This window comes from Pholis gunnellus (assembly GCF_910591455.1).
Source record: "Pholis gunnellus genome assembly, chromosome: 15".
NCBI classification, from domain to species: Eukaryota; Metazoa; Chordata; class Actinopteri; order Perciformes; family Pholidae; genus Pholis; species Pholis gunnellus.
Genome location: NC_136542.1, coordinates 6,637,388 through 6,663,935, shown reverse-complemented (window position 1 = coordinate 6,663,935; position 26,548 = coordinate 6,637,388). Strand labels below are relative to the sequence as shown.

The 26,548-nt window shown below is 42.9% G+C and overlaps 2 protein-coding genes across 3 annotated transcripts in view; both read left to right on the top strand.

Annotated features, from left to right (window-relative positions):
- The window catches only part of pld1a (phospholipase D1a), a 29,796-nt gene extending 18,487 nt beyond the window's left edge, over nucleotides 1-11,309 (top strand). The window contains exons 12-26 of the mRNA XM_079174624.1: nucleotides 1,598-1,679; nucleotides 1,909-2,019; nucleotides 2,130-2,315; nucleotides 3,166-3,379; nucleotides 3,604-3,732; nucleotides 4,230-4,348; nucleotides 4,773-4,886; nucleotides 5,674-5,784; nucleotides 6,040-6,128; nucleotides 6,307-6,420; nucleotides 6,606-6,655; nucleotides 6,856-6,990; nucleotides 7,894-8,047; nucleotides 8,153-8,270; nucleotides 8,810-11,309. Of these exons, the coding sequence (XP_079030750.1) occupies nucleotides 1,598-1,679; nucleotides 1,909-2,019; nucleotides 2,130-2,315; nucleotides 3,166-3,379; nucleotides 3,604-3,732; nucleotides 4,230-4,348; nucleotides 4,773-4,886; nucleotides 5,674-5,784; nucleotides 6,040-6,128; nucleotides 6,307-6,420; nucleotides 6,606-6,655; nucleotides 6,856-6,990; nucleotides 7,894-8,047; nucleotides 8,153-8,270; nucleotides 8,810-9,034 (1,951 nt within the window). The 3' untranslated portion in view covers nucleotides 9,035-11,309. The remainder of the gene's footprint in view (nucleotides 1-1,597; nucleotides 1,680-1,908; nucleotides 2,020-2,129; nucleotides 2,316-3,165; nucleotides 3,380-3,603; nucleotides 3,733-4,229; nucleotides 4,349-4,772; nucleotides 4,887-5,673; nucleotides 5,785-6,039; nucleotides 6,129-6,306; nucleotides 6,421-6,605; nucleotides 6,656-6,855; nucleotides 6,991-7,893; nucleotides 8,048-8,152; nucleotides 8,271-8,809) is intronic.
- Nucleotides 11,310-13,163: 1,854 nt separating this feature from the next.
- The window catches only part of tnika (TRAF2 and NCK interacting kinase a), a 57,795-nt gene continuing 44,410 nt past the window's right edge, over nucleotides 13,164-26,548 (top strand). For both annotated transcript variants that reach the window (XM_079174563.1, XM_079174562.1), the window contains exons 1-2: nucleotides 13,164-13,570; nucleotides 25,048-25,113. In XM_079174563.1, coding sequence (XP_079030689.1) covers nucleotides 13,514-13,570; nucleotides 25,048-25,113 — 123 coding nt within the window. In that variant the 5' untranslated portion in view covers nucleotides 13,164-13,513. The remainder of the gene's footprint in view (nucleotides 13,571-25,047; nucleotides 25,114-26,548) is intronic.

The window sequence follows — 26,548 nt, the reverse complement described above, 5'->3', positions numbered from 1 at the left end:
CATGTAATCCACCATTCATTAGGCTGTTAGTGGGGTATAATATCTTTCCATTTATTTAAAGACACAGTGAACGGATGGTTGTGCAAGATATCTCTATTGCACTTAATTGTAAATTCCTGACTGATCTGATTGATCTGATCCTGAACTGAAGCTGAGGTTAGTCATGCAGCATAGGTCACCATGGTGATATACCTTGCTTAAAAGTGATGGTGAGTTAAAGGTGCCATGTGGCAAAAGTTATGTAAATTACGTACGAGTCACCAAAACACATTATGTTCATCCTCCAGGTCAAACATGTCGAGTACAATTCTGTCCCGGCATTGTTTGCATCCATGTTTACTTGCTATAACTCTTCTTCGTTGCCCTTCTTGGTGCATTGCTGTGTATTTGGCTTGGAAGCTCTGTTGTTGTATGTCAATCTCTCTCTATTCTTGGCAATAATGTCACTCAAAGTAGTCTTAAAAGAGCAGGGGAAGGTTGTCATTATGGCTTTAAGATATGTCATATTGTAGAATAATATTGCATATGTATGCAGATGATGTTGTAAAGAAATAGAATATAGAATAGTTGTAGAGGCTTGTTTTAGACCATCGTCAGATTCCTTCCAAAGAATGACAACTTGACACTCTGATACCCAGTTAGAGCAGTACATGCTGTTACATATTACATTATATATTACCCACAAGTCCTGGCTCTCTGATATCCAATGCAATGGTTCTAATTAAAGCCTTATCCACAAACCCAGAATAGAAATACTTTGACAGAAAGATAGTGTCCACATAGTATTTGTTTACTCTTCCGCCACACCCCCTTTGTCTCTCACTGTCTTCTTAATTTACTGTCAGGGTTATGTTCCTCGCATGAGAACTGATTATGTGACCTGTCAGAGGGGACCTTGAGGTATAGCTGTTAAGCCTCCCTGCTCTATGAAGACCAAGTTTAGGGTCGACAATATGTTTGAATAAAAGAACACTAGAATTTCTGTTCAGAATAAAGATAAACCTAATTAATCTCAATTAAAAACCTGTTGTCAGACAGTCACACCTGAGGGAACAGTAACCTTGAAAACAGTGTCGCAAAGATGCAATTCAAATCTAATATCAATAACCGGCTCACTTTTCAGAGAATAAAGACTTTTCCTTTCCTTCTTCCTTTAATAGTGTTTTATGGTGTTTTCTGTTTGTCACTACTGACACAGTTTTAATATTTCTGGCAGTGTCTTTTCAAATATAATAGTTTACGGTGCCTCGGAGCCAAATGTGCGACTGTTTGACGTGACTGAAATCCCTTTGTTCCAAGGCAGTAATCACTGGGCTTATGGTGTTAACCAATGAGGTGTCAGCCTGTGTAATGTGAGCCAATGGCATTGCGTGGCAGACGCATGGCAGACGTGTAAGCTCAGGATGCCAGTGTGAATTACTCATGAGACTACATCATTATGTCATGTCATTCATGTTAAAAGTCTATCAAATGTGTTGGAAGCTCTAAAGAGTGAAGATAAAGATACATTTCTCCATTATTTGATTGTTTATGAAGTAATGGTGACGCATTGAGTTTCTTTATCTTGGCGTCCGTTTCTGTCCATTTTGTTCACCAGGCTGAGTCCAGAGATCTTCCTGAAGAGACCTGTGGTGGAGGGAAACAGGTGGAGGCTTGACTGCACCCTGAGACGCAAAGCAGTAAGTAGGCGTTTGTTTACCAACTTTATGGGAGAGTAATAACCTGTAACCTAAGTATTGAGCACTATCGACTCTGTACTCGTAAAAAGAAAATTACATTAAGTAACAATAATCAGTGTTTTGCTCTTCAGAAAGGATTCATAATGTAATGAAACCAAAGAAACATGAACAGTCAAATGTGTTAAATGGCCAGAAATGTGCTCTTAACTTCCTTTCTGTCTCTCTACAGCAACAGGGAGTGCGTATCTTTGTGATGTTGTACAAGGAGGTGGAGCTTGCCCTGGGCATCAACTCAGGCTACAGCAAGAGGACCCTCTCACGCCTGCACCCCAACATCAAGGTAACTAAAGGATTGTGGGTAGTGAAAGAGTATTGGAAACACGCAAGTACATATTATACCTTCTATGTACTTTTTTATCTAAATCTGTGTCCATCTGATTTGTGTCTCAGGTGATGCGTCATCCAGACCACGTCTCCTCCTCCGTCTATCTGTGGGCGCATCACGAGAAGATCGTTGTCATTGACCAATCAGTGGCCTTCGTGGGCGGGATAGACCTGGCATACGGTCGCTGGGACGACAGAGAGCATCGGCTGACGGATGTCGGCAGCGTGACGCGCTCTGTGGCCCTTGAGCAGGTCAGACACACAATCAAATGAAATGAAAACGTCCCGTCTACTGTTTGTTATAAAGGCAATACATCTGGCTCTAAGCTCCGGACAAATGGTTCAAATATGAGAAGGAGGAGAGGAAATGGAGAAATCTATTTCACTCAAACTCGCAGAGTTGAACGGGTGGGGGGTGAAGAGGTAGCGTTGCATATACCCTCAAGTGACAGTGTGTGTGTGTGTGTGTGTGTGTGTGCGCGCATGAATACAGAATATAAGGAGCAAAGACTTTCACAGAGCCTCTTAATGACACACACACAACTACACAAACACTGTCGACCTTACAGTCTAGAAAACAAATCACTTTCTTTAAACATAAGCTTCAGGCAAAATTGTCATTTTTTGTGCTCAAGACAGAAAAATAATGACCATGTTCCCATTAAAAACCTGGATATTCAAAGTTCCCAGATGATAGATCACAGTGTTTTTTTGGGGCCTCTTTGACATTTCCTCTAGCACTGAACTTTTTACACTAGCTTCCTAAACTCAAACTGATTCTCATGTGGATAGAATTTAAAAAAAACATAGACACGTGCACAGAAATGACACCACACCCTTAATCGTGTTTAACCTGCCCTTATTGACGGTATTGACCTTCCCTATGTCATTTATATTCATATAGGTAGACTACGTAATAGAGACAACTGTCACTATAACTCGATATAATTCAAAAGTGCCACAAACCGAACCCTCCAAAGTGACCATGAAGTTGAATTAACACCTTTTCAAAACAAAAACTGAACGTTACAGGATTTGAGCTAACGTGTAGCTAATCAACCAGCAGCTGAATGTACATCCACTGTTGTTTTCACTCTCCAAGGCTGGCTCCGCTAACACTCCGTCCAGTAAGGGCGTGACCTCCATCGACGGCGTCTCCAAGAGCAACGGACGAGGGACGCCGCCCAGCGATCCGGTGGACTTGCCCAAGCTGAAGGGGATCGGTCGCAGCCGGAAGGCTCGCTTCAGTCTGTACAGACACCTGCAAAAACACACTCTGCAGCACGCAGACAGTGTCAGCAGCGTAGACAGCTCAGGTGTGCTTTGTATGAGTGGAAAGAGAGAGAATATGCAAGAATGAGAGGGAGAGAGTGTTGGAATATGAATTGGGTGAATGAGAGGCACATTGTGAAGAACATTGTACAGTACATGCAGTCCTTTTACCATGATGTTTTCATTCTGTGTGTGTGTGTGTGTGTGTGTGTGTGTGTGTGTGTGTGTGTGTGTGTGTGTGTGTGTGTGTGTGTGTGTGTGTGTGTAGGGAGTGGTTCAGTGCAAAGCCTCAAGACTGGTGTTGGAGAGTTACAGGGAAACACGCGCTTCTGGCACGGAAAGGACTACTGCAACTTTGTCTACAGGGACTGGATCCAGTTGGAAAAACCTTTTGATGGTCTGGTTTACACACACACACACACACACACACACACACACACACACACACACACACACACACACACACACACACACACACACACACACACACACACACACACACACACACACACACACACACACACACACACACACACACACACACTATTAGTTTGGTCTTACTCTAAATAGTTTCCCTCCTTTCTAGGTCTAAAACTCCTCTCAGTATACAAAGCACTACTTGCTATTGCTATATTTTTCCTGTTATATCTATATATATATATATATATATATATATATATATATATATATTAAAACTAATATAGCATACAACACTTTGTATTCTCCCAGTCTCTGAACCAAACTCTATGAGCCCACTGTGCTTCTTTCTCCCATCTTCTCTCCTTGGTCCCTGGCTTTTTTTTTCTAAATTCTGTCGTACCGTATCTTTTTATGTCCTTTCTCCTTCTCACACTTTTTTCCCTGTCTTCATTGTGTTTCCTCCACTCTGTGCAGACTTCATCGACCGGTACACCACTCCTAGAATGCCTTGGCATGACATCGCCTCGGTGGTTCATGGCAGAGCTGCGCGCGATGTGGCCAGGCACTTCATCCAGCGCTGGAACTTCACTAAGGTAACTGCAACACACAGCCACTGTGTTCCTTAACAAACACACACAGGGATGTAGAACAGGATTATTTTAAAGCTAAAGCTTCTAAGTTGACATCATTTAACCACTTTTTAGACTTATAGCCTATAACTTTGTTTGCTTGATTTAACTATTTTAATGCTAATTCTTAGTAGGAATAATAGAAACTAGTTATGAATGTATTTTAACTGTGGAAAATCATGATTTGTTGACTTAAGACAATAAAAGGGAACAATAAACACTAACCTGGTGAAATGTCTGGCTGGGACAGTGGAAAAATACTTTAATCCTCACACTCGTGCTTTCCATGTCATCAGCAGCGTTTTCCTGTTTCTACTGTTTTCCATTCCTCCTCTAACCCCATATTTATCCCCTCTCTGCCCAATTTCTCCAATGTTCTCCCCTACAGATCATGAAGCCAAAGTATCGCTCTCTGTCTTATCCATTCCTGCTGCCCAAGTCTCACTCCAGTGCCAATGACCTCAGATACCAAGTTCCTGACTGTGTCAATGCCAAAGTGCAGGTAAGAGACCTGAACACACAAAAGTACCATTTTACTTTTAACTGTGCTCATAAAAAACATATTGTGGGGAATATTTTCTTTTTTTCTTTCTTTATAATTATACAAAATGACAAAGTGGAGCAAAAACCAACCATTCACCAAACCTACAAAGAACCACTGTTAGAAAATTACAGAGAAAAACACAAGAACAGTGTAAACTCCCACTTTGCCACAATATTTTCCACAACCCGATCTGCAAGCACTGCTGGAGATAGATACAAGAGAGTGAGCATTAACAAAACTCTCCATGGGCCCAAAAGTTATATAACTACAAAGGTTTGCGCTTGCGCTTGACACTCAAAGGTTTTTAGCCGAAGGGAACCAACCTCTGAGTGAAATGCTTGGCTAAAATAAGAAGTGCACAAAGATCCCGTCACAACCCCATCATGTTTAAAAGACAGTGTAGTTTCGTTTTGTCAGTAACGTTTAATATTTCTTTCATTCAAATTGTGTGTCTGTTTTTACACCTCTGTGAACACTGTGTACAACTTCTCCATTTGTATAACCACTGATAATACACACCATTCATGTTTTTATTATTATTTTTATTATTCTAACCATTGAATTTAATGTCCTCACATGAATTATTTACCACTATTTTTTATTGCTCTAATCAAAAAGCCCCCCAAAAAACATTTGATAATACCATGTAATGATCAGTCGTTATTATATTTTGATGATGTAGGTACATTTAACCTGCATATTCTTTAGAGTTGCTGCTATAATAATCCTATTCTCTGTGCGCAAGGTGTTGCGGTCGGCAGCAGATTGGTCGGCAGGTATAAAGTACCACGAGGAGTCCATCCACAGTGCCTACATCCAGGTCATCGCTAAGAGCAAACACTACATCTACATCGAGGTAAACCGGCAGGGAGGCCAGGATATGACATTAAAAGACAAATGCTGGGATGTGAAACTGTTTTGAGAGTTGAGAGTCAGAGGTTTGTGTCAGTCATTTTGCGTCAGTGATGTTTTCAATGTACTCAGTAACGATGTCATCGGGGAAATTAAATGCTCCTCTACTCTGAAACATAAAGTTGTACGTGTAGAAACAAAAATAACCGTTTATAATTGTCTCTCTTTGGGTCGGTGTCCGTCTTTTATCTCCCATCAGAACCAGTTCTTCATCAGTTGTGCCGACAACAGGACGGTCTACAACAAGATCGGAGACGCCATCATTGAAAGGATCCTCAGAGCTTACAAGTACTTCCCTTTTTTTTTTCTTCAAAACATTTGGCTGTTTAACCACAGTAGTACTTGTGACTATAGGAAGGAAGTTGTACGCACTGTGTATGTATCCAAGATTAGTCTCCTCTCTTCTTCTACTTCCGCTTCACGCTGGTAGTCTGTGGCTTTTTGTAACGGATGTGTTTGCTCACAGGGAGGGCAAGAAGTACCGTGTGTATGTGGTCACCCCGCTGCTTCCTGGCTTCGAGGGGGACATCACCACAGGAGGAGGGAACGCCATTCAGGCTGTCATGCACTTCAACTACAGGTGGACCACATGCCAGCGACCACAGTTTTAATATTGAAAGGGGAATGAATTGAGGGGAATTGAGAAAGCGCATGTGGAAGAGTCACGAGTATTCTATTGTGTTATATTTCTTTCAAGTTGATCTCAGTCTAGGATGTTCAATATTTATATATGTTTTGATGATTTTGAATCTCCTGCCTCCTCAGAACCATGATCAGAGGAGAGTACTCGATCATCTCCCAGCTGAAAAAGGAGAGTAAGTACAAGAATTAATTATAACATACATTTTTATACCTAATTCTAAGGTTAGAGTTGGAAAAGTGCATTCCATATTTCATCCTCTACTCCTCTGGTTTTGGTGTTCTTCCTCTCCTCTCCTCTCCTCTCCTGTCCTCTCCTCTCTTCTCCTCTCCTCTCCTCTCCTCTCCTCTCCTCTCCTCTCCTCTCCCCTCCCAGTGGACGACCATTGGATGAACTACATCTCCTTTGCCGGATTGCGGACTCACACTGAGCTGGAGGGACGCCTGGTCACGGAGCTCATCTACGTGCACAGCAAGATGCTCATTGCTGACGACAACACAGTCATCATCGGTCCGTCTCTCATCTGCTCTCTCGTGTTCTGTCACTCTTTTCTTATTTTTTATTATGTTGTTCTCACCAACTGCTATATGAGGCAACTAGCCTCTCTGCCTTGACACCAGGGAGATGTGATGGAATTGTATCCTTCACCATCTGTGCAGCTAACAAATGCCCATACTAAATCTGTTTTAATATGTAGTGACTTCTGCAACATAGCTCTGCTGCGCCCTCTGCTGGCTAATAAGGCTCAGCCTACTCTCTCACAAGACTGAGACAAAACAACAATCAACACATCTAAAGGCTGAAAATTGTTCTTAAATACTCATTAAGCATTACTGTAACTTATGTCGATATTTGTATTTATTGATATACAGACAATATTAATAAGATAGGTCCAATGAAAGCATAAAGTTACAGAAATGGGCCGACGAATTGATGGTGAAGTTGGGTCATTGTTTGGTTTAAGGAGTAGTGAAATAGTTGCTGTGTTCATGTTTGCTGGGAAAGGTGAATTTTGTTTTATTTCAGTTAACTTTTTGTTGAAAAGCGGAACTAGAATTAACCAGAAGAGTTTATAGAACTCAGGAGGGAAGCCATCAGGTCCTGGTGCTTTGTTTTTTTTTGGCATAAGATTGAGGGCAGTAGAAAGTTCATCCTGTTGTTCTTTGCTAAGCTGTGGAAGGTAAATGCTGCTATAAGTTGATGTCCTCTTGACTTGATGAATATAGATTAGCATAAAAACTTCATGTGAATTTGTGGGCATCCTTGCTGAGTCCTTAATGTACAGCACAGTACGTTGAGTACGGCAATGAGTACGTTGTATTAAAAAGATGTATTGCTATGGTGAAAATGTTCTTGTCGAAGTCTGTGTATCAGGAATTGAGTTCCATCCTTTGTTCTGCACGTTTGTTTCAGGTTCTGCTAACATCAACGACAGAAGCATGCTGGGTAAACGCGACAGCGAGGTGGCGGTGATTGTCGAGGACTCCGAAAAGGTCGCTGCAGTGATGGATGGACAGGAGTACGAAGCTGGACCCTACGCTCTTCAGCTCCGCCTCGAATGCTTCCGGTGTGTGTGTGTGTGTGTGTGTGTCAATCAGAGTGGAAGAGAGAGAGAAAATAGTTTTCATAATGAATGTCTTATATTTCTCATTTACCTTCTCTTTCTGAACAGGACCATTCTCGGAGGTCACACTGACGCCAGTATAGACCTGTCTGACCCCATCAGTGATCGCTTCTATAAGGAGGTGTGGATGACCACCGCTGGCCGCAACGCCACCATCTATGAAAAGGTACATAATGAACAAAAGTGAATTCAGAAGGCTGAGGAACACATGTGCCAGATAGTGTTTTTGACAGATAGTGTAAACTGTCACACAATTTGCAGATGTCATCTATTTAAGAGAACATATAAGTGAAGAGTCAGCGGGTGAATTTGATTCACTGAAGAATCAGGTCAAATGTATAAATCGTGATCATTCTAGTAGATTAAATTACAATAACGCACTCTTATGCTCAGAAATTTAACAAGACTAAAAACTAAATGAAAGAAATTTGACTTTGCTATAAATACTTGCCTCTAGTGGAACAAACAAAAAGATGTATTCCCTGTACCCTGTACATTTTGGGACATTTCAGACTTTGCCACCAGTAAAGTCATCCTCAGGAAACCTTGAATATTTGTGCCAAATATCATGGAAGTCTGTCCAAGAGTTGATGAGATATTTCACCTTCGGACGGCCCGGCCAACTGATTTAACATTGTCTACCCAAGAGCCATAGAAACTAGTGCAGCAGTATTTTTAACTCTATGTATGTGTGTTTTTCTGCAGGTATTTCGTTGCCTTCCTTCGTCCCTGGTGAGGAACATGTCCGAGCTGGAGCAGTACCAGTCCAAACCGGGTTTGGCCCAGATCGACCATGCCCGCGCTCAGGAGGAGTTGCGCAAAATCCGAGGCTTCCTGGTCCAGTTTCCTCTGGACTTCCTGTCTGAGCAGAACCTCATGCCCTCTGTTGGAACGAAGGAGTCCATGGTCCCAACTGAGATCTGGACATAAAGGATGTGCCACCACTGCCAGCCCACTTGCACATCGGAATTTATCTCTTGAGGAAAGTATCTGGATTGTGGTTGTCATCAAATGGTTGTATCGGATTATTAGAGAGATTGCCTTTTAATCAAAAAAACGATCTGGATTGATGTGACTGCTGGGCATTGACAAATCTGTTTCTACTGAAAAAACACTAAACCGTAGTCACAGTTTATTTGGGTTGGCATTAACACTTTTGGGATGTATGAAGAACACAATGATATTGCACTTGAAGACAATATTCATGACTGAATTCAACCTGTGGAGATAAGGGTTTTGGGAATCAACTCAACTCTGCACATTTTGACCTTTTGGACTTGCGGAAAAGCTCACAAGACGACGAGGATTCCAAAAGAACCGGGACGGAGGCGACGGTAACAGTTTTGACGGTGACGCTAACAAATATTCGTCTGTTAGTTTAAAATGGTCACAGAGACGGTGATGCATGTGAGTCATGGGGTGTGCTCATAAGGTGCGTTAGTGCCATGTAGGCTGTTTACGAACTCCCAGAGGAGTTGTCGGAACGAGTTTAACAGCTCTTGTCGGCTACGATGTTCGGACTTTGCTGTGCTGTACATGTACAATGAGACATTTTTACAGATAAAACAGTGGTGCATGATTTTGCTAAATGTGCTATGTACCAATCCATCTCTGATAAAAACCCTCAGATATTGTATTTTCTGTCAAAGGTGTTTTGTGACAGATGATTATTAGACGTGAAGTCTGAACTTTACTGCGGAAATCAAGGGGAACTGTGTTGAGCTGACCCAGGTACAGAAGTCACTTTAACGCGGCTACATCCTTCTATGTTTAGAGTAGAAACTGATCATGGCTGGGGGTGTTTGATTAAAGGCTGCAGTGTTAAATGGTTGTGCCAGTGGTAAATATCAGGGGGCAGGATTAGACAATCGGGCACAAATTCAAAAGAGTCATTTCCTCTTTGCTCAACAGATGGTGCTAGTTCCTTAAAACTACAGTTTGTGTACAGCAGTCCAATATGGGCCTTTCAGTTCTCCTGTCTATTTTTCTTCATCTTGTGGCGACGAACTTTCTCTTAAGTGCTGAAATACAGTCTTTGAAACAGTGTAAACAAAGAAAATGAAATCAACATGTTCCATATAGCATGCAATTGATGCCAGAGGCCAAGTTGTCATGTGAAGATACATTCTGAAATTGCTTGTTACGTTTCCTGTTTGCAGGCGGTTTCAATGAATTTCTTGATAAGCTTTTTACTCCCAGTGAAAATTGAAATGAATTCTTGTGATGTAACACAGCCTGCACCTGTCAAGGGGGAAACTACGTTTTTCTAGGGATTCTTATGGTGTGTGACCTTCAGTGTGGGGCAATTGACGTAATTTGTAGATGTGAATGTATGGACTCATATGTCACCTGATTCGTTTCGATTTTTATAATATTTGTTACTTGTCATTTGTCGAACTCTTTTTTTTTTTTTCAAGGGAGCCAGGACAGGCAGCAGCAGCAGCACCAAATACATGTAATGTTAAAGAACCATTTCTTTTGAATCCAGCTGTGCTCAGTCATTGCCACAAATGCGTTGAATTTCATAGCAAAGGATTAAGTAATGATTCTCTAGACGGTTATGAAACAATAAGGGCGATACTTGGAGCTGCTACAGGGAGGTGTCATATAAATCAAAACATGTAACAGCTTCCTTTATCAGAAATGTTATTCCAAAGAAAGAGCCACGCAGCCAGCAATTATTCTTTCATGCATATGAGTCCCACACCCAACATGACAATGACTGGCATTTATTTAACAGAAGCAGACAATAACTGCCAATAGTAAGCGTTGTTGTATTCTTAATGGGACCAGAAAATGTTAACTGAAGTGATCATGACTGGAAACATCACAGCCTTGGTTTCTACAAAGACAAACACTACTGTACGCTTGCTTTATTTGTCACTGCATTATCTATGGAATATAAATAATTTAACATTCTTTCAAAATGTTTTTTTTATGTACGGCATGGTTGTATGGATGGTTGTTGATTTGTAACAAAACCTAAATGTTTCTTTATCATAGCCATCACTCGGCAGTCTTTTCCGTCAACTATCTGTAACAGGTGGCCTCAATTCAACTGATCTTGCTTCCACTATTTATGTACAATACCTATTTTTGTACAATTCGTCATTTCTGTCTGTTCATTTAACACAGTGTAACTCATAATTTAAATGTCTAACAAATAAATTTGCCTTTGGACTTTTTTGTTGCTTTTTGTCACAAACCAGTTCATGTAAAAACTTTATTTTTCTTTATTAAATATTTTCATTCTAGTTGATTTTTTTGAGAAATCTTCGGTGCTGCCAATGTTTTGCTTCTATTTTTATTTCAGCTCTGCAACTTTGATGTCATCAAGAAGTCTCAAATACTAAAGTTATGATCGTGTAAAAGGCACAAACTGTGTTTAACTGCAAATGTTGCCCGACTATAGGTTGTCAAATGCCCCAGGAGCTTAATAAATGGACATTAACACTCTACTATGTTATAGGAAACAGAACCGAGTATTCTGCAGCCTTAGTTGCAGAGCATGCAATTGGCAGTTTCAAACACACTGCTGATTTCCAGGTTATCACTCTACTTGCCAAGTCTTGTGCCAAAAGTCTTGTGCTTTTTTCAAGACGGAGCACAATGAAACTTTTGTGAAGTAACGTGACAGAGGCTTACATGATTGACATAAAGGATGAATTCTGTGGAAAACTGCTCACAGAAGAGCTGCAGGCAATTATTAACTTGTTTTTATCCCTTCCTTGGAACTGAGACGCCCTGCTTGTTTGTCAGTCGGTGTGTTGGACAGGTTTTGGAAAATGCAGGTGCCAGTCACACCACACACACTGAATTAGAATTGATGACTTTCACTACCCACAGATTATGTAAATGGTTGTTAAAGCATTCTTACATTTTGTTTTTGTTTTATACATGTAACTCTTTCTAACTTAAGTTCCTAAATATGGTCTCTCATTGCACTACTTGCATTTTGTCCAATTTCATAGCTCCTAAAGTAGGATTAGGGGCCCCTTTAAAAGTGTCTGCTTTCCATAGAGTAAGAATATTTAGAATGATTGTTTCCACTCATAAAGAATACTTTTCAGCCTGTGAAAACCGTTGTTCAACGTCACCTTGTGAGGCTCTGAAGGGAGCTTTCCAAAGAAGTATTAAACGGTAAAGTACCTCAAAATTATACTTCAGTAAAGCATTTGAGTAAATGTACGTAATTGCATTTCCCCATTGGTCAGGTTATCGCTGCTTCTTTTAATCTGTCTCTTTTGAGTCCAACTTTAGGAACGTGCAATACTAAATTGCTGGAGTGCCACTTTAAGTCTAAATCTCTCTTTCTCTCTCTCTCTTTTTCATTTTCTTATGTTCTATCTATAGATATATACATCTATATCTATATACAGGACTGTCTCAGAAAATTAGAATATTGTGATAAAGTTCTCTATTTTGTGTAATGCAATTAAAAAAACAAAAATGTCATGCATTCTGGATTCATTACAAATCAACTGAAATATTGCAAGCCTTTTATTCTTTTAATATTGCTGATTATGGCTTACAACTTAAGAAAACTCAAATATCCTATCTCTAAATATTAGAATATCATGAAAAAGTATACTAGTAGGGTATTCAACTAATCACTTGAATCGTCTAATTACCTCGAAACACCTGCAAGGGTTTCCTGAGCCTTGAAAAACACTCAGCTTGGTTCAGTAAACTAAATCACACGTATGGGGATTATCACAATATTCTAATTTTCTGAGACAGTCCTGTAGATAGATAGATAGATAGATAGAACATAAGAAAATGATTGATCATTCCTATTTTCTCAAATTAATTGATGGAATCAGTATTAAATACAATTTCCAAACATCCTTCTAAACAGCGTCAGTGTGACATCATAGACACACATAATTCAATAGAACGTGCTTGTGTGTTACGTTATGAGGGTCGTTGGAAGGAGAAAAAAAGTTTGGGAGTCCCTGCTGCCTCACCAAACTCCGCCCTGTAACAGGCGTGGTTTGCCGAGGCAGGAGGCAGCGCGCTCCCCCTCCCTCTCCATTCACTGGCTGTCACACAGCAGCGGTTCCAGGGCGAGCGAGCACTAGCGGTAATCTACTTTCCCCGGCGCTTCACCTTCCACTGCTCCGTTCACATCCCGCGGACATGGATCTGGATGTGCTAATGCACGCGGCGCTCTTGCTTCCCATCCTCCACATGTTTTCGCTCTAGCTGTGCGCCCCCGGCCCGTGGCACGTCCCGCTACTGACCTGAAAGCTGTTATAATTTTTTTTTTGAGACAACGCTGTGTAGCAGAGAGGGGGGCCAAGAAGAGACTGAGCGGCAGAGGGGGGACCACACAGTCGTGACAGCAAAAGGCCGTTTCAGGATATCGGGCAACTGTGAGCGGCTTTTTTTTCTTTTGCGCCCTCCATCATGGCGAGTGACTCTCCAGCTCGGAGTCTGGACGAAATCGACCTCTCCGCTTTGAGGGTAAGATGGTGTGACATCTTTCAAATTCTGCTTCTGCTTCAAATACTGCTTCGCGTGAAGAGAGACTAGTGTGTGCGGCCCGTGCGACCCGTGCGCGCGCGCGCCTTTCTCCTTCTCTTGCACCTGACGGCGGTCCCTGAATAGCAACCGGCAGAGGAGGCTGCAAGAGGCGGATGTGTGGGAGCCAGGCCGCCACAATGTGTCAAATGATAGAGGAAATTATATATATATAGACATTAAGTAACTTGACAGCTACCTCGCGCATCTGAAGCCTTATCTTCATTCAACTCAGTAACAGGAATGTGTGTGTGTGTGTGTGTGTGTGTGTGTGTGTGTGCGATGCTGAGTTGAGGTTGTAGCTGGGATTCTGCTGACCTGGATAGAGGGGGTTTGTGTCAGGCTGTTATAGGCCCATCAGCCTTGATTCATACAGCAGTGGAACGTAACCTATTTCTCCCACACACTGCTGATTCTCTCTTACTTATCCAGAACCCCCACCCTCTACTTTATGGTGTACAAGTTTCCCTTCTTGCTGTTTTTTTTTTGTAGCTATGTGCTCTGCCTGTGTGTTACAGAGTGCCAACCTACCTGTAGTCAGTGTAGCCTGCCCTCCATCACAGCTGAAGCATTGCATCCTGCAAATAGCCAGTTCTTTTGTTCATCCGGTGTGTGCACTCACAGACAGACATGCACACAAACAGCCTCCTGCACTTGTGCTTATGCGCGGATACCCATGTTTTCGCTCCGCTGGGCATGGTGTGTGTTATTCTGAGTGTGTTTTCCTCATATCTGGGTTGTCTGCCGGGCTGCACACATGCAAGTGATGCTGCACATGAGGGAAAAAAGGACTCCAGCGGAAGACCTGTTCGCTGCTCTGAAGAAACGAAACCACATCACACGCACAATGCAGTTGTTGTCTGTCTGTCTGCTTGCAATAACCTGTTTCCATGTCTGCTTTATTGCGCCCGCATGTCCTTTTTTATTCCCTTCATTCTGTCTCTTTCTCCCTGTTCGCGCCTCCATGTCTGCTGAAGTCACAACTGCTCTACCTACCCCGCATGCTGCTCTTCCCTTTTTCGGTCAATTTCATCGCCTGTTTTTCCAGCATCTTGCTGAAGTGACTGACTGAACGCAACCTCCCCTCCCATCTGCCAGGGAAGGTTCACAAAATGTCGACACTAAATGCTACTTTTGAGGTTTACACCTGCAGCATCGGCATGTTTGTGCCAGTGTGCAGAGCGCATGGACTGGACGGAAAGGAGAACATGGAAGAATAAGAGGAAGAGGAGGAGGAGAGGGAGAATGAGACATGCAGAGGAATGAGGAAGAGGAGGGAGGTGTTTGTGCATTGGTGCATACGTTGGTCATGTGTTTGAAGGTGGTGTGACACTCTAATCAACAGTGATCATTCCACACTTCTTTTCTGTATTTGTTTTTGCAACAGCTCAAAGAAACGTATGGATTGTTAGAATTGTGATTTATTCAAAGAGTGAGACACTTTTTAACCTCTAAAACCCTTTTTGACCTGCTGGTCACTCGTTTCACTAAGGCAGACAGGCTATGTGGTCCAAAAAAAGTCCAAAAGATGTTTCCATTTGATGAAATTGCGCCGCCGTCTTCAGTTTGAATATTCCCCGCAGTGTAAACACCACATAGCTTCAGTAAAGAGAAAACAATCTATTCTGTTCTGTTCCAAAACAGAATAGATTGTTTTTCTAACCTGGGCAAGTCAAATCTTCAATCCTGATGCTAACGGGTTAAAGATTAGGCCGGGTTATATAGATTACACCATGGATATTCCAGAGAAGTGTCTCTTTTGTTTTCGCTCCTTCGCAAACACGTATCCTCATGTTCTTGGCATTTGCTTGTTGCGAAATGAAACCCAGATCACTCTTAACAGGTCATCTGGGTTTCCACGGAAGTTTTAAAGAAGCCAAGATTAGTCCCTCAACATGTCTGGACAGGGTTTATTTACAGCACACACTCCTGGTCTCTCCATCATTCTCTACCGCCGTCTCTCTCTGTATCGTCATCTGTATCGTTCCACTCTTGTTCCCTTCCTTCACATTTTTCCATCTTTCCATCATATATCTGTATTTGGACTTGTCGTGAAACACCCCTCCCCTCCCCTTGCCAACATGCGCGCACACACACACATACACACACACACACACACACACACACTGTCTCAGATGAGTGTACAGTCTACCACTGGACTGGCTAGACAGGAAGTAGGTCAGCTGGCTCTGACGAGGGGGGGGAATTATAATACCGGCATTGGTGGCGGTGATGGGGGATTGTGTTTTCGTGTGTATGGACGGGGTGGGGCGTGGGGGGTAGTGGTGGGGGTTCAGGGGGCAGAGCTTGCTCTTGCACTCAGCTGCTCTTGGGCATACTGACCATTGCACACACACACACACACACTGAAACAAAGAGAGAGACATAACTGAGTGGGAAGTGGAGAGAGAAGTGGCTTTTTTATGTTTGCTGTCTCTGCACTTTTCCCTTTATTCTCTTTGTCTGTCCCTCTCGCTCTCTTTTTCTTGTGCCTCATCGGCGCCCTGCGACATTTGCCGGTGTCGCACATCAACCCCCGGCACCTGTATGGACGCCGCATGTTTCACTCGAGTGGGAAAAGGCCACAGTTAGAGTCCGACATAGACATGTCCCCTCTCCGGTGTGCGACTCACAATGACAGCCACGAGGCCAGAAGAGGTTGGAAAACGCTGTGGCTTTTACACAGGCAGTGGTTTTTATGTAAAGCGAAGTGCACACGTGCGTGCACGCGCACACACACACACACACACACGGGTCAGAGGCGTCAGGAGCACGGTTCATCCAGTCAGATGACTAGAGCAACAGATGGTAAACCAGCAGGAAGTATAAACACTCACACACGCACACGCACTGGCAATACACAAATGTGCTGTGCAGGGACTCAGGTGTGAGATATGAGATGAAAGAGAGAGCGGCTGAGGGATGAAGGGAGAGTGACACGGGTCAGAGGAAGACAGAGAAAAATACGCAGAGGGAGAGAGCCGGAGCGATGGATTCAGAGAGAGAAACGGGACGTGTGAGGATAAATTAAGCTTAGAGAGACTTAGAGGGACAATGAGAGACACAGAGAGAGAGAGAGAGAGAGAGAGGGAGAAGAAGGAGACAGGCTGTGCTCTGGCTAAAAGGTGGAGATGTGACCAGTGACTAAAGTAGTCCAAAAGCAAAGACCCCTCTCCAGATCTCCTCCCTCCCTCCCTCTCCATCCCCGTTGCCCAGTAAGGCCACATTCCTCGGCCCTTCACCATGGACGCCATAGTAACGGGGCCACAGCAGTGCCCAAGGCTTACACAGAGCTTATTCATGAATAGTCTATATACTGTATAGCAGTCTGTCGCTGAGAAATGCCCCTCTCCCTCCCACCCTCCTTTCCACTCTGCCAGCCTGCTTCTAGTTGACCTATTTCTCCCCCCCCCTCCTCTCCTCTCCTCTCCCTCTCCACCAAGTCACTGATGAAGCATCAAGTCTTTAATTCTCTGCTACACTTATACAAGCTCTTTTATGTAAGTTGGCTCTGTATGCACAAAAGTCTGCAAAGAATTTGCCAAATGTAATCAGTAGTCGATCACATTTTTATGTCAGTGTCCTTTATGATATCTGCTCTCACCAGCTGTTTTAGGTCATTAGTTATTCAGTCAATGCCAAATCCAGGAAAGATTTGCTGTCTCCTTTTAGGTCGAGGGCAGGTTTTCCCGGGAATGTTCTCTTGTGGACAGGAAGTGATGTAGTTTATGTTTCCAGAAAAAAGAACACCAGTGGTTTGTACTTTGTGGAAGCACAGTTTGTGAGCAGATAAAGTCGATGAAGGTTAAATAAAAAGTCTTTGGAGTAGCTTTCACCCTGTCTGATTTACAAATGATTTCATGGAAGTAAAAGCAAAAACGCCACAAATAAAACCAAAGCTGTATAGGCTATCACTTTGAATTCTAATGCATAAAGTTTCATCATGGTTGAAGACATTTACAGACGCATCAAAACACGAGTTTGCACAAGACCACGCTCCCTAACTCATGCCGCCTTCCCTTTCCTCTCCTCTAATACAATAGCACACAAAGTATTTACACGTACACTTCAGTTGAGGTGCTTGAAGGAATCACGTGCACGCAAACAAGTCCGTGGCAGGAGCTGAATCCCTCCGTTGTGTCTGACTCGCACGGTGCAGGGCAGGAAGGCAAGACGGATGGATTGAAATGACAGAGGTAAAAAACTGGAGAGGAAAAGATGAATGATGGGGGGGGGGGGGGGGGGGGGGGTGACAAGTTGGCAAAGACAGCGGATGGGTTCATTAGCATCGCAGAACAAACCGTGCGGCGTGTGTCGTCTTCAGCGGGCTGTAAATCTGTGATTAAGACTTAACTCCTGTTAATGTACTGTACATGTCTGGGCGAGACGTACTGGGAATTACAGCATCTCCTTGTAAAAGCAAGCAGTGGTGAGCCATGTTGTTAAATGTAAGTGGTTTTACAAGAGGCAGACCCGGTCCCAGCATGATTCCTATCATCCTCTTAGGGTCTCTAATTCAATCCACCTCACTTCTCTGTAATTCACTTTCTATAGACACTAACTGCACTCACCTGGCTGCTGCCCAGTGCACAGATACACACACTTTATACACGCAATAGGCCTGCATGATCCGGAGAAGGACCATGCACCTTTTTAAAACAATAATTATGAGTTTTCCCATATACTTTTTCCCCATTTTGGAGTCTCACGTAGTTGGGCATTTACTGCATCAAGACATTAGTTAGCAAACACTTACCTAAATACATATTGAGCAGACACAGAGCAGTTGTTTTTAAGCCACCTGAGGGATGTATATTCACTCTCTTCTAGCTCTGCTTTCCCGTCCACTAATGTCTGAAGGAAATAGCTGACTTCTTAGCTGCTAAATGCTCTGCTATGTTCACCAGCAAGTCGCTACCTTTGTCTGTTTTGCGGATGCTGAAAATGGGCTAAATGCTGGAAAACATGTTGACGAGACTGCAGTGACAATAAAGCTAAATGGAGAGGTTGTGGATTATTAAGCCAAAAACGAAATGAGCTGAAAGAACAATCCCTTTCACATTACTCGTCACATTACATGTACCAATACCGGCCATTGTTAATATAAAACTGTTGATTAGTGCAGGTTGAATTGTAAGTCTTTCTAGCACAAATCACACACTCTGCAGCAATCCCGCGTGTCTGGCATCGCAGTGTGCAGAAGTATAAAAGTACAAATAGAAATGTTTGACTCCACCGTGAGGACAGTTCAGTGCTTTCTGCTTTATAGCTGCAGCAATGCACAACGAACAGAATCAACAGATTACTGGTAATGAGAATGATTACCAGCTGTAGCCCTACTGCATGCGTTAAAATGGAACAAATTGCTTTGTTCTTTTTTTCTGTAACGAAAACGGTATGTTTTGAGATTAGTTCATGTCTTTAGTTTGTGCCACTGTGTGCATACAACCTCCTCATTGATGGGATTAACTGCTTCTGCACTCATTTATACCTGCTTTAGTGGAGGTGTAATATTTACTTATGGCACTGTTGGTGTTTTTATCTTACAAAACATGCTCGGACATATACTTTCTCTTTCCATTTTCCATTGTATTTCCTCCTAATCCACATGTCACATGTTGAAATTGTTACCGGGTGTCTTTGTGTGTGTCTGCGTGACGGATGTAGATAGGAATGTTCGGTCTTAAACTGATAAGAGAAACCATATCAGATATACAGCTCATCCCAAGGCAAATAATTGTCATATTCCTGATAATAAAACGTCCTTTGATCTGCAGGTCACAGCCTACTGTCAATTATCCTGCCACTTTCATTTTGCATTCAGTCTCATTTGTATTTTTTTTTTACCAAAAATTAAATTCGACATGGCTGACAAGACAGTAGGCCAATAAGTAATGATATAATCCACGGTTTTGTATAGCCTATAGTATATTATAGTGAATAAATACTTGATAAATGAAAAAGTAGAACTTTCGTTAGTTAGTGTGTGCTTGTTATTATTAGTACGCTAGATCATCATTGTATTATAGCCCAGCCCTACAAAACGAGCTGACAAAAACAAAAATTCAGCCAAAGCGGTTTAGACGAGAATCCGCCCATTGTTGAGCAGGTGTGTGTCAGCCAGAGACAACAGAACAAAGTGGGAGAATGTTCTGCACTGTGGTGGAGGATAATCTCAAGTGCTCTTCAGAATTTGGCAAGTGACAGCAGATTGATAGTTAGCATTATCATCCTGGATTTCCTCCATCAGTAAGTAATTCAAGGCACTCTGATGTAAATGAAAAGTCTATTTATTAAGGCATGAGGGAAATATATGTGTTCCAACTAAGGAGGTTTGGCCAGTCATTGTTACACACACACACGCACACACACACACACACACACACACACACACACACACACACACACACACACACACACACACACGATCGTGTGCGATAATGAGGAAACGTCGTTTGATTTCACCTTTCTCTGACTGCTCAAAGCTCAAATGCGTCAGATTTACCCACAACATAATAGCAGGATTAGAGAAAGAGCTTTACTCAGAAAACCATTATAGCTATTGTGGTATGTGTTGATCAGGAGATGAGTCACACCTCTGATGACGTTGTTGACCCACAAATGTTAACTTAAAACTTCTCAGCAGTTGTGGTCCACTGTGGTGAGGATATGCATTATGTGTCCAGTTTCACCTTTTGCATGTGGTTACACCTGATTTTAATATAAGGCGTTTGCTCTAGTTTTAGCTTCAGCTTTTGGTTCAGTAAGAGTTAAGTTAGGAATGCGGTGGAGAGGATTAAGGTTAGGTTAAGGAATGAAAGAATGAATGCAGTCTGTAAAAGTCCTCACACATGTTGTAAAGTGGCTTTCACCAGAACTGCAGCCCTGCACTCTAAAACCCATTATTTCTAATGGACCAATATGCCCTGTTCAAAGAAAAGAGTGGAGCCAGTGTTGCATCCATCTCCATGTCCTCGTGCACAAAACCATTACATGTGAACAAGAGATGGCGAAGGAATAAGTAAAAAAGGAGCTAAGGAGGCAAAATGATCAGGATCACAACACCATGTGTATCTGTGGATGTACAGGGATGTCAATAGAAAAGGTCTCCTCTGATGTTGCACCAGGTGTGTGTAAAGAAATGGAGATTAGCCGTGACAAGTGAAGGTCATGCTTTTAATGTTGCACTGAATGCTAGCGTGATAACTTTGCTCTTCTTCTGACTTCTAGATAAGTAAGTGGTGATTGAGGTCGGGCCACACTCGTGATAAACATATCGCCGCTGTTGATACCTTGCAAACCTTTTCTTTCAGAGTCTTCTCATAGGAATTTTGAAAAAAAAGTCATGCTCCTTTTTGTAGGTTTGGAATATTCTCAGACGTCTGCTAAGAAATCATTTCAACTGGTGGATAAGTCAGAAAAACTGCCAAGTCATCAGGGTTAACCGCTTCTCAAAACTTGACATTTTGGAGAACTGATGTGTGTCCGCGTGTTTTTTAAGTCACTTCTCAAATGGTCTAACCTCATTCTTACTCCTCTCAGCACTTTTGTGTTGTTTTAGAAGCTATATGTGTTGCTATTATTCAGCACTTAAGCTGTTTTCTCATACAAACTCCTGACAGACAACACGGTCCGGACATTGTCTGGCGTTTCTCTGTCACACATGTAGCACACAGCAGGAGATTGTCCGTGTCAGACGCTTTCTCTGCTGGAAATGTTGAGATGTTTGTTTTCTTCCGGCTTTGCGACATCCATATTTATAACCTCATCAACAGATGTTTTCCTATAAGTAAGTAGAATACGATGCGTAGGCGAGGACATCTCTCCGCAGCACAACAATATTGAATTTAAAATGGTATTATGACACACATTTTTCCTTTATCAAATGTTGCGCCCCCTGGATTTTAAAGTTTCCGTAAGCCACATTGTGAATTGGATTTGATTTATTACTCAGTCCTACTTTGTACCAAGGAGCTGGCAGGGTAAAGTCCATTTAAAGTCCGGTCCGTGTGATTCAAACATTTGCGTTCTCACACACACAGCTCCTCTGGGTAATGTCTAGATAAGTTCAGGGATGCAGTGCATGTATGAAAGGGGCTTTGGACACGCACGCACTGTGATTCATTGGCCACCGGTGAGGTCATGTGGCAGTCATGTGACGCTGGCAAGCGCTCAACAAGGAACACAAAAGGAAATAAGGGGAAGGGGCCAAAATGGCTCAGTCACAGGGAACCTCTGACACACGGACGTGCACACGTGTACACACACATGCAGAAGCACTGACAAAGCCTGACGCAAGCTGGGAGCTCATTCTGCAAGTGGCCTATAAAATATGAAGGATATCGTGCTATTTTTTTATCAGTGAGCCTAAGGACATGTATGAACTGGAGCAGCAAAAACGCTCAGTTTCTCTGCCACTTACTCTGTATGATGAGCATGGAGGTGAGGCTCCACATGCATGCCTATTGCTTACATCATCATGTGTCTTCCAGTGTTTGCAGAAGTATGAGTGCGAATGTTTCTGTTAGGTAAAAAAAAAAAAAAGAGAGTGCATCCTTAGGTGTCTCTTGGGAGTTGCTGTCAGAACTTTGTAATGCTACTCTGAGAGTTAATTCACACAACCGCCCCACACACACACACACACACACACACACACAAACACTTTGAGGGAGAAAAAGGAAGTGAGGGGAGGAAAAATGTACCTGCATAAGCTGGAGGCATGATAGCGAGGCAAACAGTTGCAGTGCTTGCAGAATGCTGCTGTCTGCACTGTTGAAAAGCGGTTTGCAGTCTCTCTCTGGCTCTCTTTACTTCGCACATGCACACGCGTTTAGTTAGACACACACTCTCTTCCTTTTGAGCCCACTCATACTCGTTAGAACATTTGAACACTAGCCCTCGTGTAGGAGTGCGCTTCTAGCATAGAGTGTGAGAGTCTGTGTGTGTGTGTGTGTGATTATGAGAGTGCGATAGAGCGAGACAGCAGGAGGATGTACTCGAGACAGAGTGTAAGAGAATGACTTTGTGCGTGTTTATATGTGGGGAGAAAGTGTGTGTGTGTGTGTGTGTGTGAGAGTGTGTCTTCTGCACACAATAGACAAATAAGGGTGAAAAAACAACAGGAAAAGGAAGGAAAGAGCGAGAAAAGGCCCTGTCTTCAGAACGCATTGACAGGTTGACAGGTCTGCTGAGACCCGCAGAAACAAACACATAGAGACAGACAGAGAGAGGGAGAGAAACTGGGGGAAGAGAGGGAGGGAAAACTGAGAGAGGACAGAAGAAAGTAAACCTTTACAAAGAGTATACGCACGCAGACACATTTCTTCATTGTCCATATCATTTCCTTCTCTATGTGTTGCGGCAGCACGCGGAGCTCTGCGTGTAACGCCAGCAAAGTGAGCTGAAAGTTCAACTGAAAATTCCCAGACATGGCATGAAAGAGAATTGCAGACGGTGAGAAAGAGAGAAAGTAACAAAGAGTCTGATTAAAAATAAAAGAGGACAGGCCGTGAATGAAAGACGCAGGAGAGAGAAGTGACGAGGTTAGAGACAGGGATGGAAATAGAGTGGATGTGTGGCTTTTCAGAACGGAAATAAAAAGATGCTTTATTGAGTGGGGAATTGTCTGTGAAAAGAGTGTATGGTGTAATATTGTCTGTTCTCAAGCTTTGCATGAGGCCCAGAGCGGATCGACACAATACTGCAGTTTATTTCTGTGACTCAGCAACAAAATAAGCCTCTAGCTTTGCCCCCTGTAGAAGGTCTTATTTTTCATGCGTGTCCCTAGATGCTACCGAAGAGCCATTTTCAAAAAAAGGAAAAGTAAGGATGAAAAATCTCAGAAATGACCTTGGATATTGGTATATTTTTAGCTGACCCAGTCAAATTGGCTGTAAGTGCAAGGTAACCCACATTATAAGCAGTTTATTCATCTATAGAGTTAGAGCCCCACTTGTTATTGATAATAGACATTCTCAAGATGGAATTATTGAATTATTGAAAATGAGGGCCCAACATTAGCTCTGACATCTCCACAGGCCCCTCTGGCAGAAAGAACGAGGTACAAAGTTGAAGACGGTTAACGCAACATGAAAAGATGTATGTTACTTTTACAAAACTTTGCAAAACGTTTCAATAGCAAGAGGGATGCACGGTAAGAAAAGAGCCTTAACCGAAGCTGGTAAAAGGGCCTCAGTGTTTCTGGGACTCTACTGGGACGAGAGGAGCGTTGAAAAGAAGGACTTGTCCTGGACACGGTCAGGAATGAAGGAGAGAAAGAAAGCATGTGTAGATAAAAGAGTGAGAGAGACATAGATGGACTTCGGCTGGTTGGAGAACAGAAGCTGGTGGAGCAGAGAGAGCATGAAAGAGAGAGAGAGAGAGAAGGAAGGAGAGGGTGAATACCAGCTATTGTTGGAATGCCGTAGCAACACGCAGCACAGAGGAAGGGGGAGGTGTGTGTGTGTGTGTGTGTTGGGGGGTCAGTGAGTTTTATGCTCTGTTCAAGTTGCTCCTTGTCAGAGATGCGTCGCGTTCTGTGTTTGCAACCTAGCGACTGTGGTCTTAAATTATTAGCTCCTCTGGACACAAGCCTAAAACAATCCTGCACTCCATTTCAGACCAATGTATCAACACCCAGAGAGCTCAGTTGGTTGAGCATCAGTGCTTGGGTTTGATGTCCAACTCACACCATTGTTAAAAAAAGTAGTCAACCAATGTTGTAGCAGTATGTATGACAGGACAGAGGATGTACGGCCATGCTAGTGGGTTTGTAAGCCCGTACTTCACAGTGGCACTTTGGGCTAAATGCTAACATGCTAAAGTGCTAACAATGACAACATGCCGATGTTCAGCCGGTAATGTTTACAATGTTCACTATCAAAGTGTAGCGTGTCAGCATGCCAGCATTTGCTAATTAGCACAAAACCCTAATGTACAGCTGAGGCTGATGGAGATGTCTAAAGACAAACCCGATGACGACACTAGTTGAAAAGTTAAGTGAACACCAAAGTCGTACAACCGTCCATCCTCAGGGGGGAAGTGGATGCCTGTCCACAATTTGGTGACAATCCTCCCAGTAATTATCAAGACATTTCAACTATAAACCAAAAACGTCAACCTCCTGCTGGCACTACAGGGGAAGTCAGAGGATCATTGGGATTCATCCTCTGGGCACCATGAATGTCTGATCAAAATGTCCAATAGTTGTTTAGATATATCAGTCTGGACCAAAGTGATGGACTGACCCACCGACAAGAGCTAGAATGGCTACGAAAATAGACGCATCAGGATTTGTCATCCCCATGATTACTGTCTGAATATGATTCAACATACACTGTACCTTGTTGCATTGAAAAATTCTGAGTAAATGCGTCTTATTCATCCCAATGATCCTACTATGTTTCCTTTTTGCATTCTAGGATCCTGCTGGCATCTTTGAGCTGGTTGAGCTGGTGGGAACTGGCACCTATGGGCAGGTGTACAAGGTAAGATACCCACGTAAACCGACTTTGATACACATATACTGCCTTTGTGATAGCACGCTCCCCCCTTCTTATCAGCTTTTGTTCATTCTCTCCAAGTTACCTGTATGGAATAAAGAATAGAAACATGCACTGGGACTGAAGGAAACATAGAAGCCAGGGGATGAAAGCAGAGCACAAGCTCGAGAGAAATGGAGCGAATGTAAAAGAGACTTAAATGCAGAGAGGAGAAGAAGAAACTAGGGCACATTAAAGTGCTTCTAGGACAATTTCCCTTACTCTTTTATATTCCCTTACTCTCTCCTTTCCTGCTGTATTAGCATGACTTTCTATCCCTGTGCGAAGGGTTAATTATTCTTCCTGTCTTCGATTAGGAATTTCAGGGGGAAGTGTTTCACTGGGACACAGGAAGTGCTTGTGCTCAGCTGGTCTGACATTGTGACATAGCTGTGGTTTGAGGTTTTGCTGTCAGCTGGACTCAGCTGCTTCCCACTCTCATTTAAATATTATCTCCCGGTCCATGTCACCGTCCGAACTTCCTCTTCCCTCTATACGATGGCCCGTCGCTCTCTGGTCCTCGCTTCCTTTTCCTGCCTCATCTCGGCAGGATGTGGCAGATAGATGCCACCGTCATGTGACACTTTGTTCAGTCACCCCTAGCTGGAATAAACATGTGTTTGTTCAAATACGTGAAAGTGTGGACATGTAAAGGCCCCTTTGAGTGCGTGTATTTTGTTTGTGTGAGAGCGTGCCTAATGGAGCAGAGAGGCAAGGTCAGGCGGTGATGGAGCTGTTTCTCACAGCTGATTGGTCAGGCAGAGGTCCCAGATGCTACTCCACGCTTTTAGAAATATTCTGACATCCTCACATGTGTGTGTATGTAGGGGACAGAGGGGAGGAGAAAACACAAAAGGAATGGAGAACAGGAGAGTTATGTGTATCCATGTATTGCTGACTCTGCTGTCTTGGTAAAAGTCACGGCTCATTTACTGGCTGACATTCAGCCAGTCTGTTCCTATACATTACCGAGCCACAGAGTGCCTGTGGCAACAGCACCGGCCTGCTGGGTCTGCAGCCAATGCAGCTGATCCACACTGGTTTGTGATTGGGTGTCGAACGGTGTATAAAGCTCAGCTGAGTCTACGCTGAAGTTGATTCTGCTGTTGATTCTTTTTGAATGTGTGCAATAGATTTTGAGAACTTTTTGAGCCAAAGTTTGACTATGTTTTGCACATTACCTGTTTCTGCGAAACAATTTCGGCCCACAAAGCTCATTAAAGATGTGTTGCACATCAAAGGTGGAAATAGTAGAGCTGAGATGATTGACAGAAAATGAAGCAGAAGGAAAAATGCTACAACATCTCAATAAAACAATAAAACATTCCTTGGTTCCAGCCTTTTGGTTGCTGTTTATTTTTTTGTCTTGAAACCAAATATA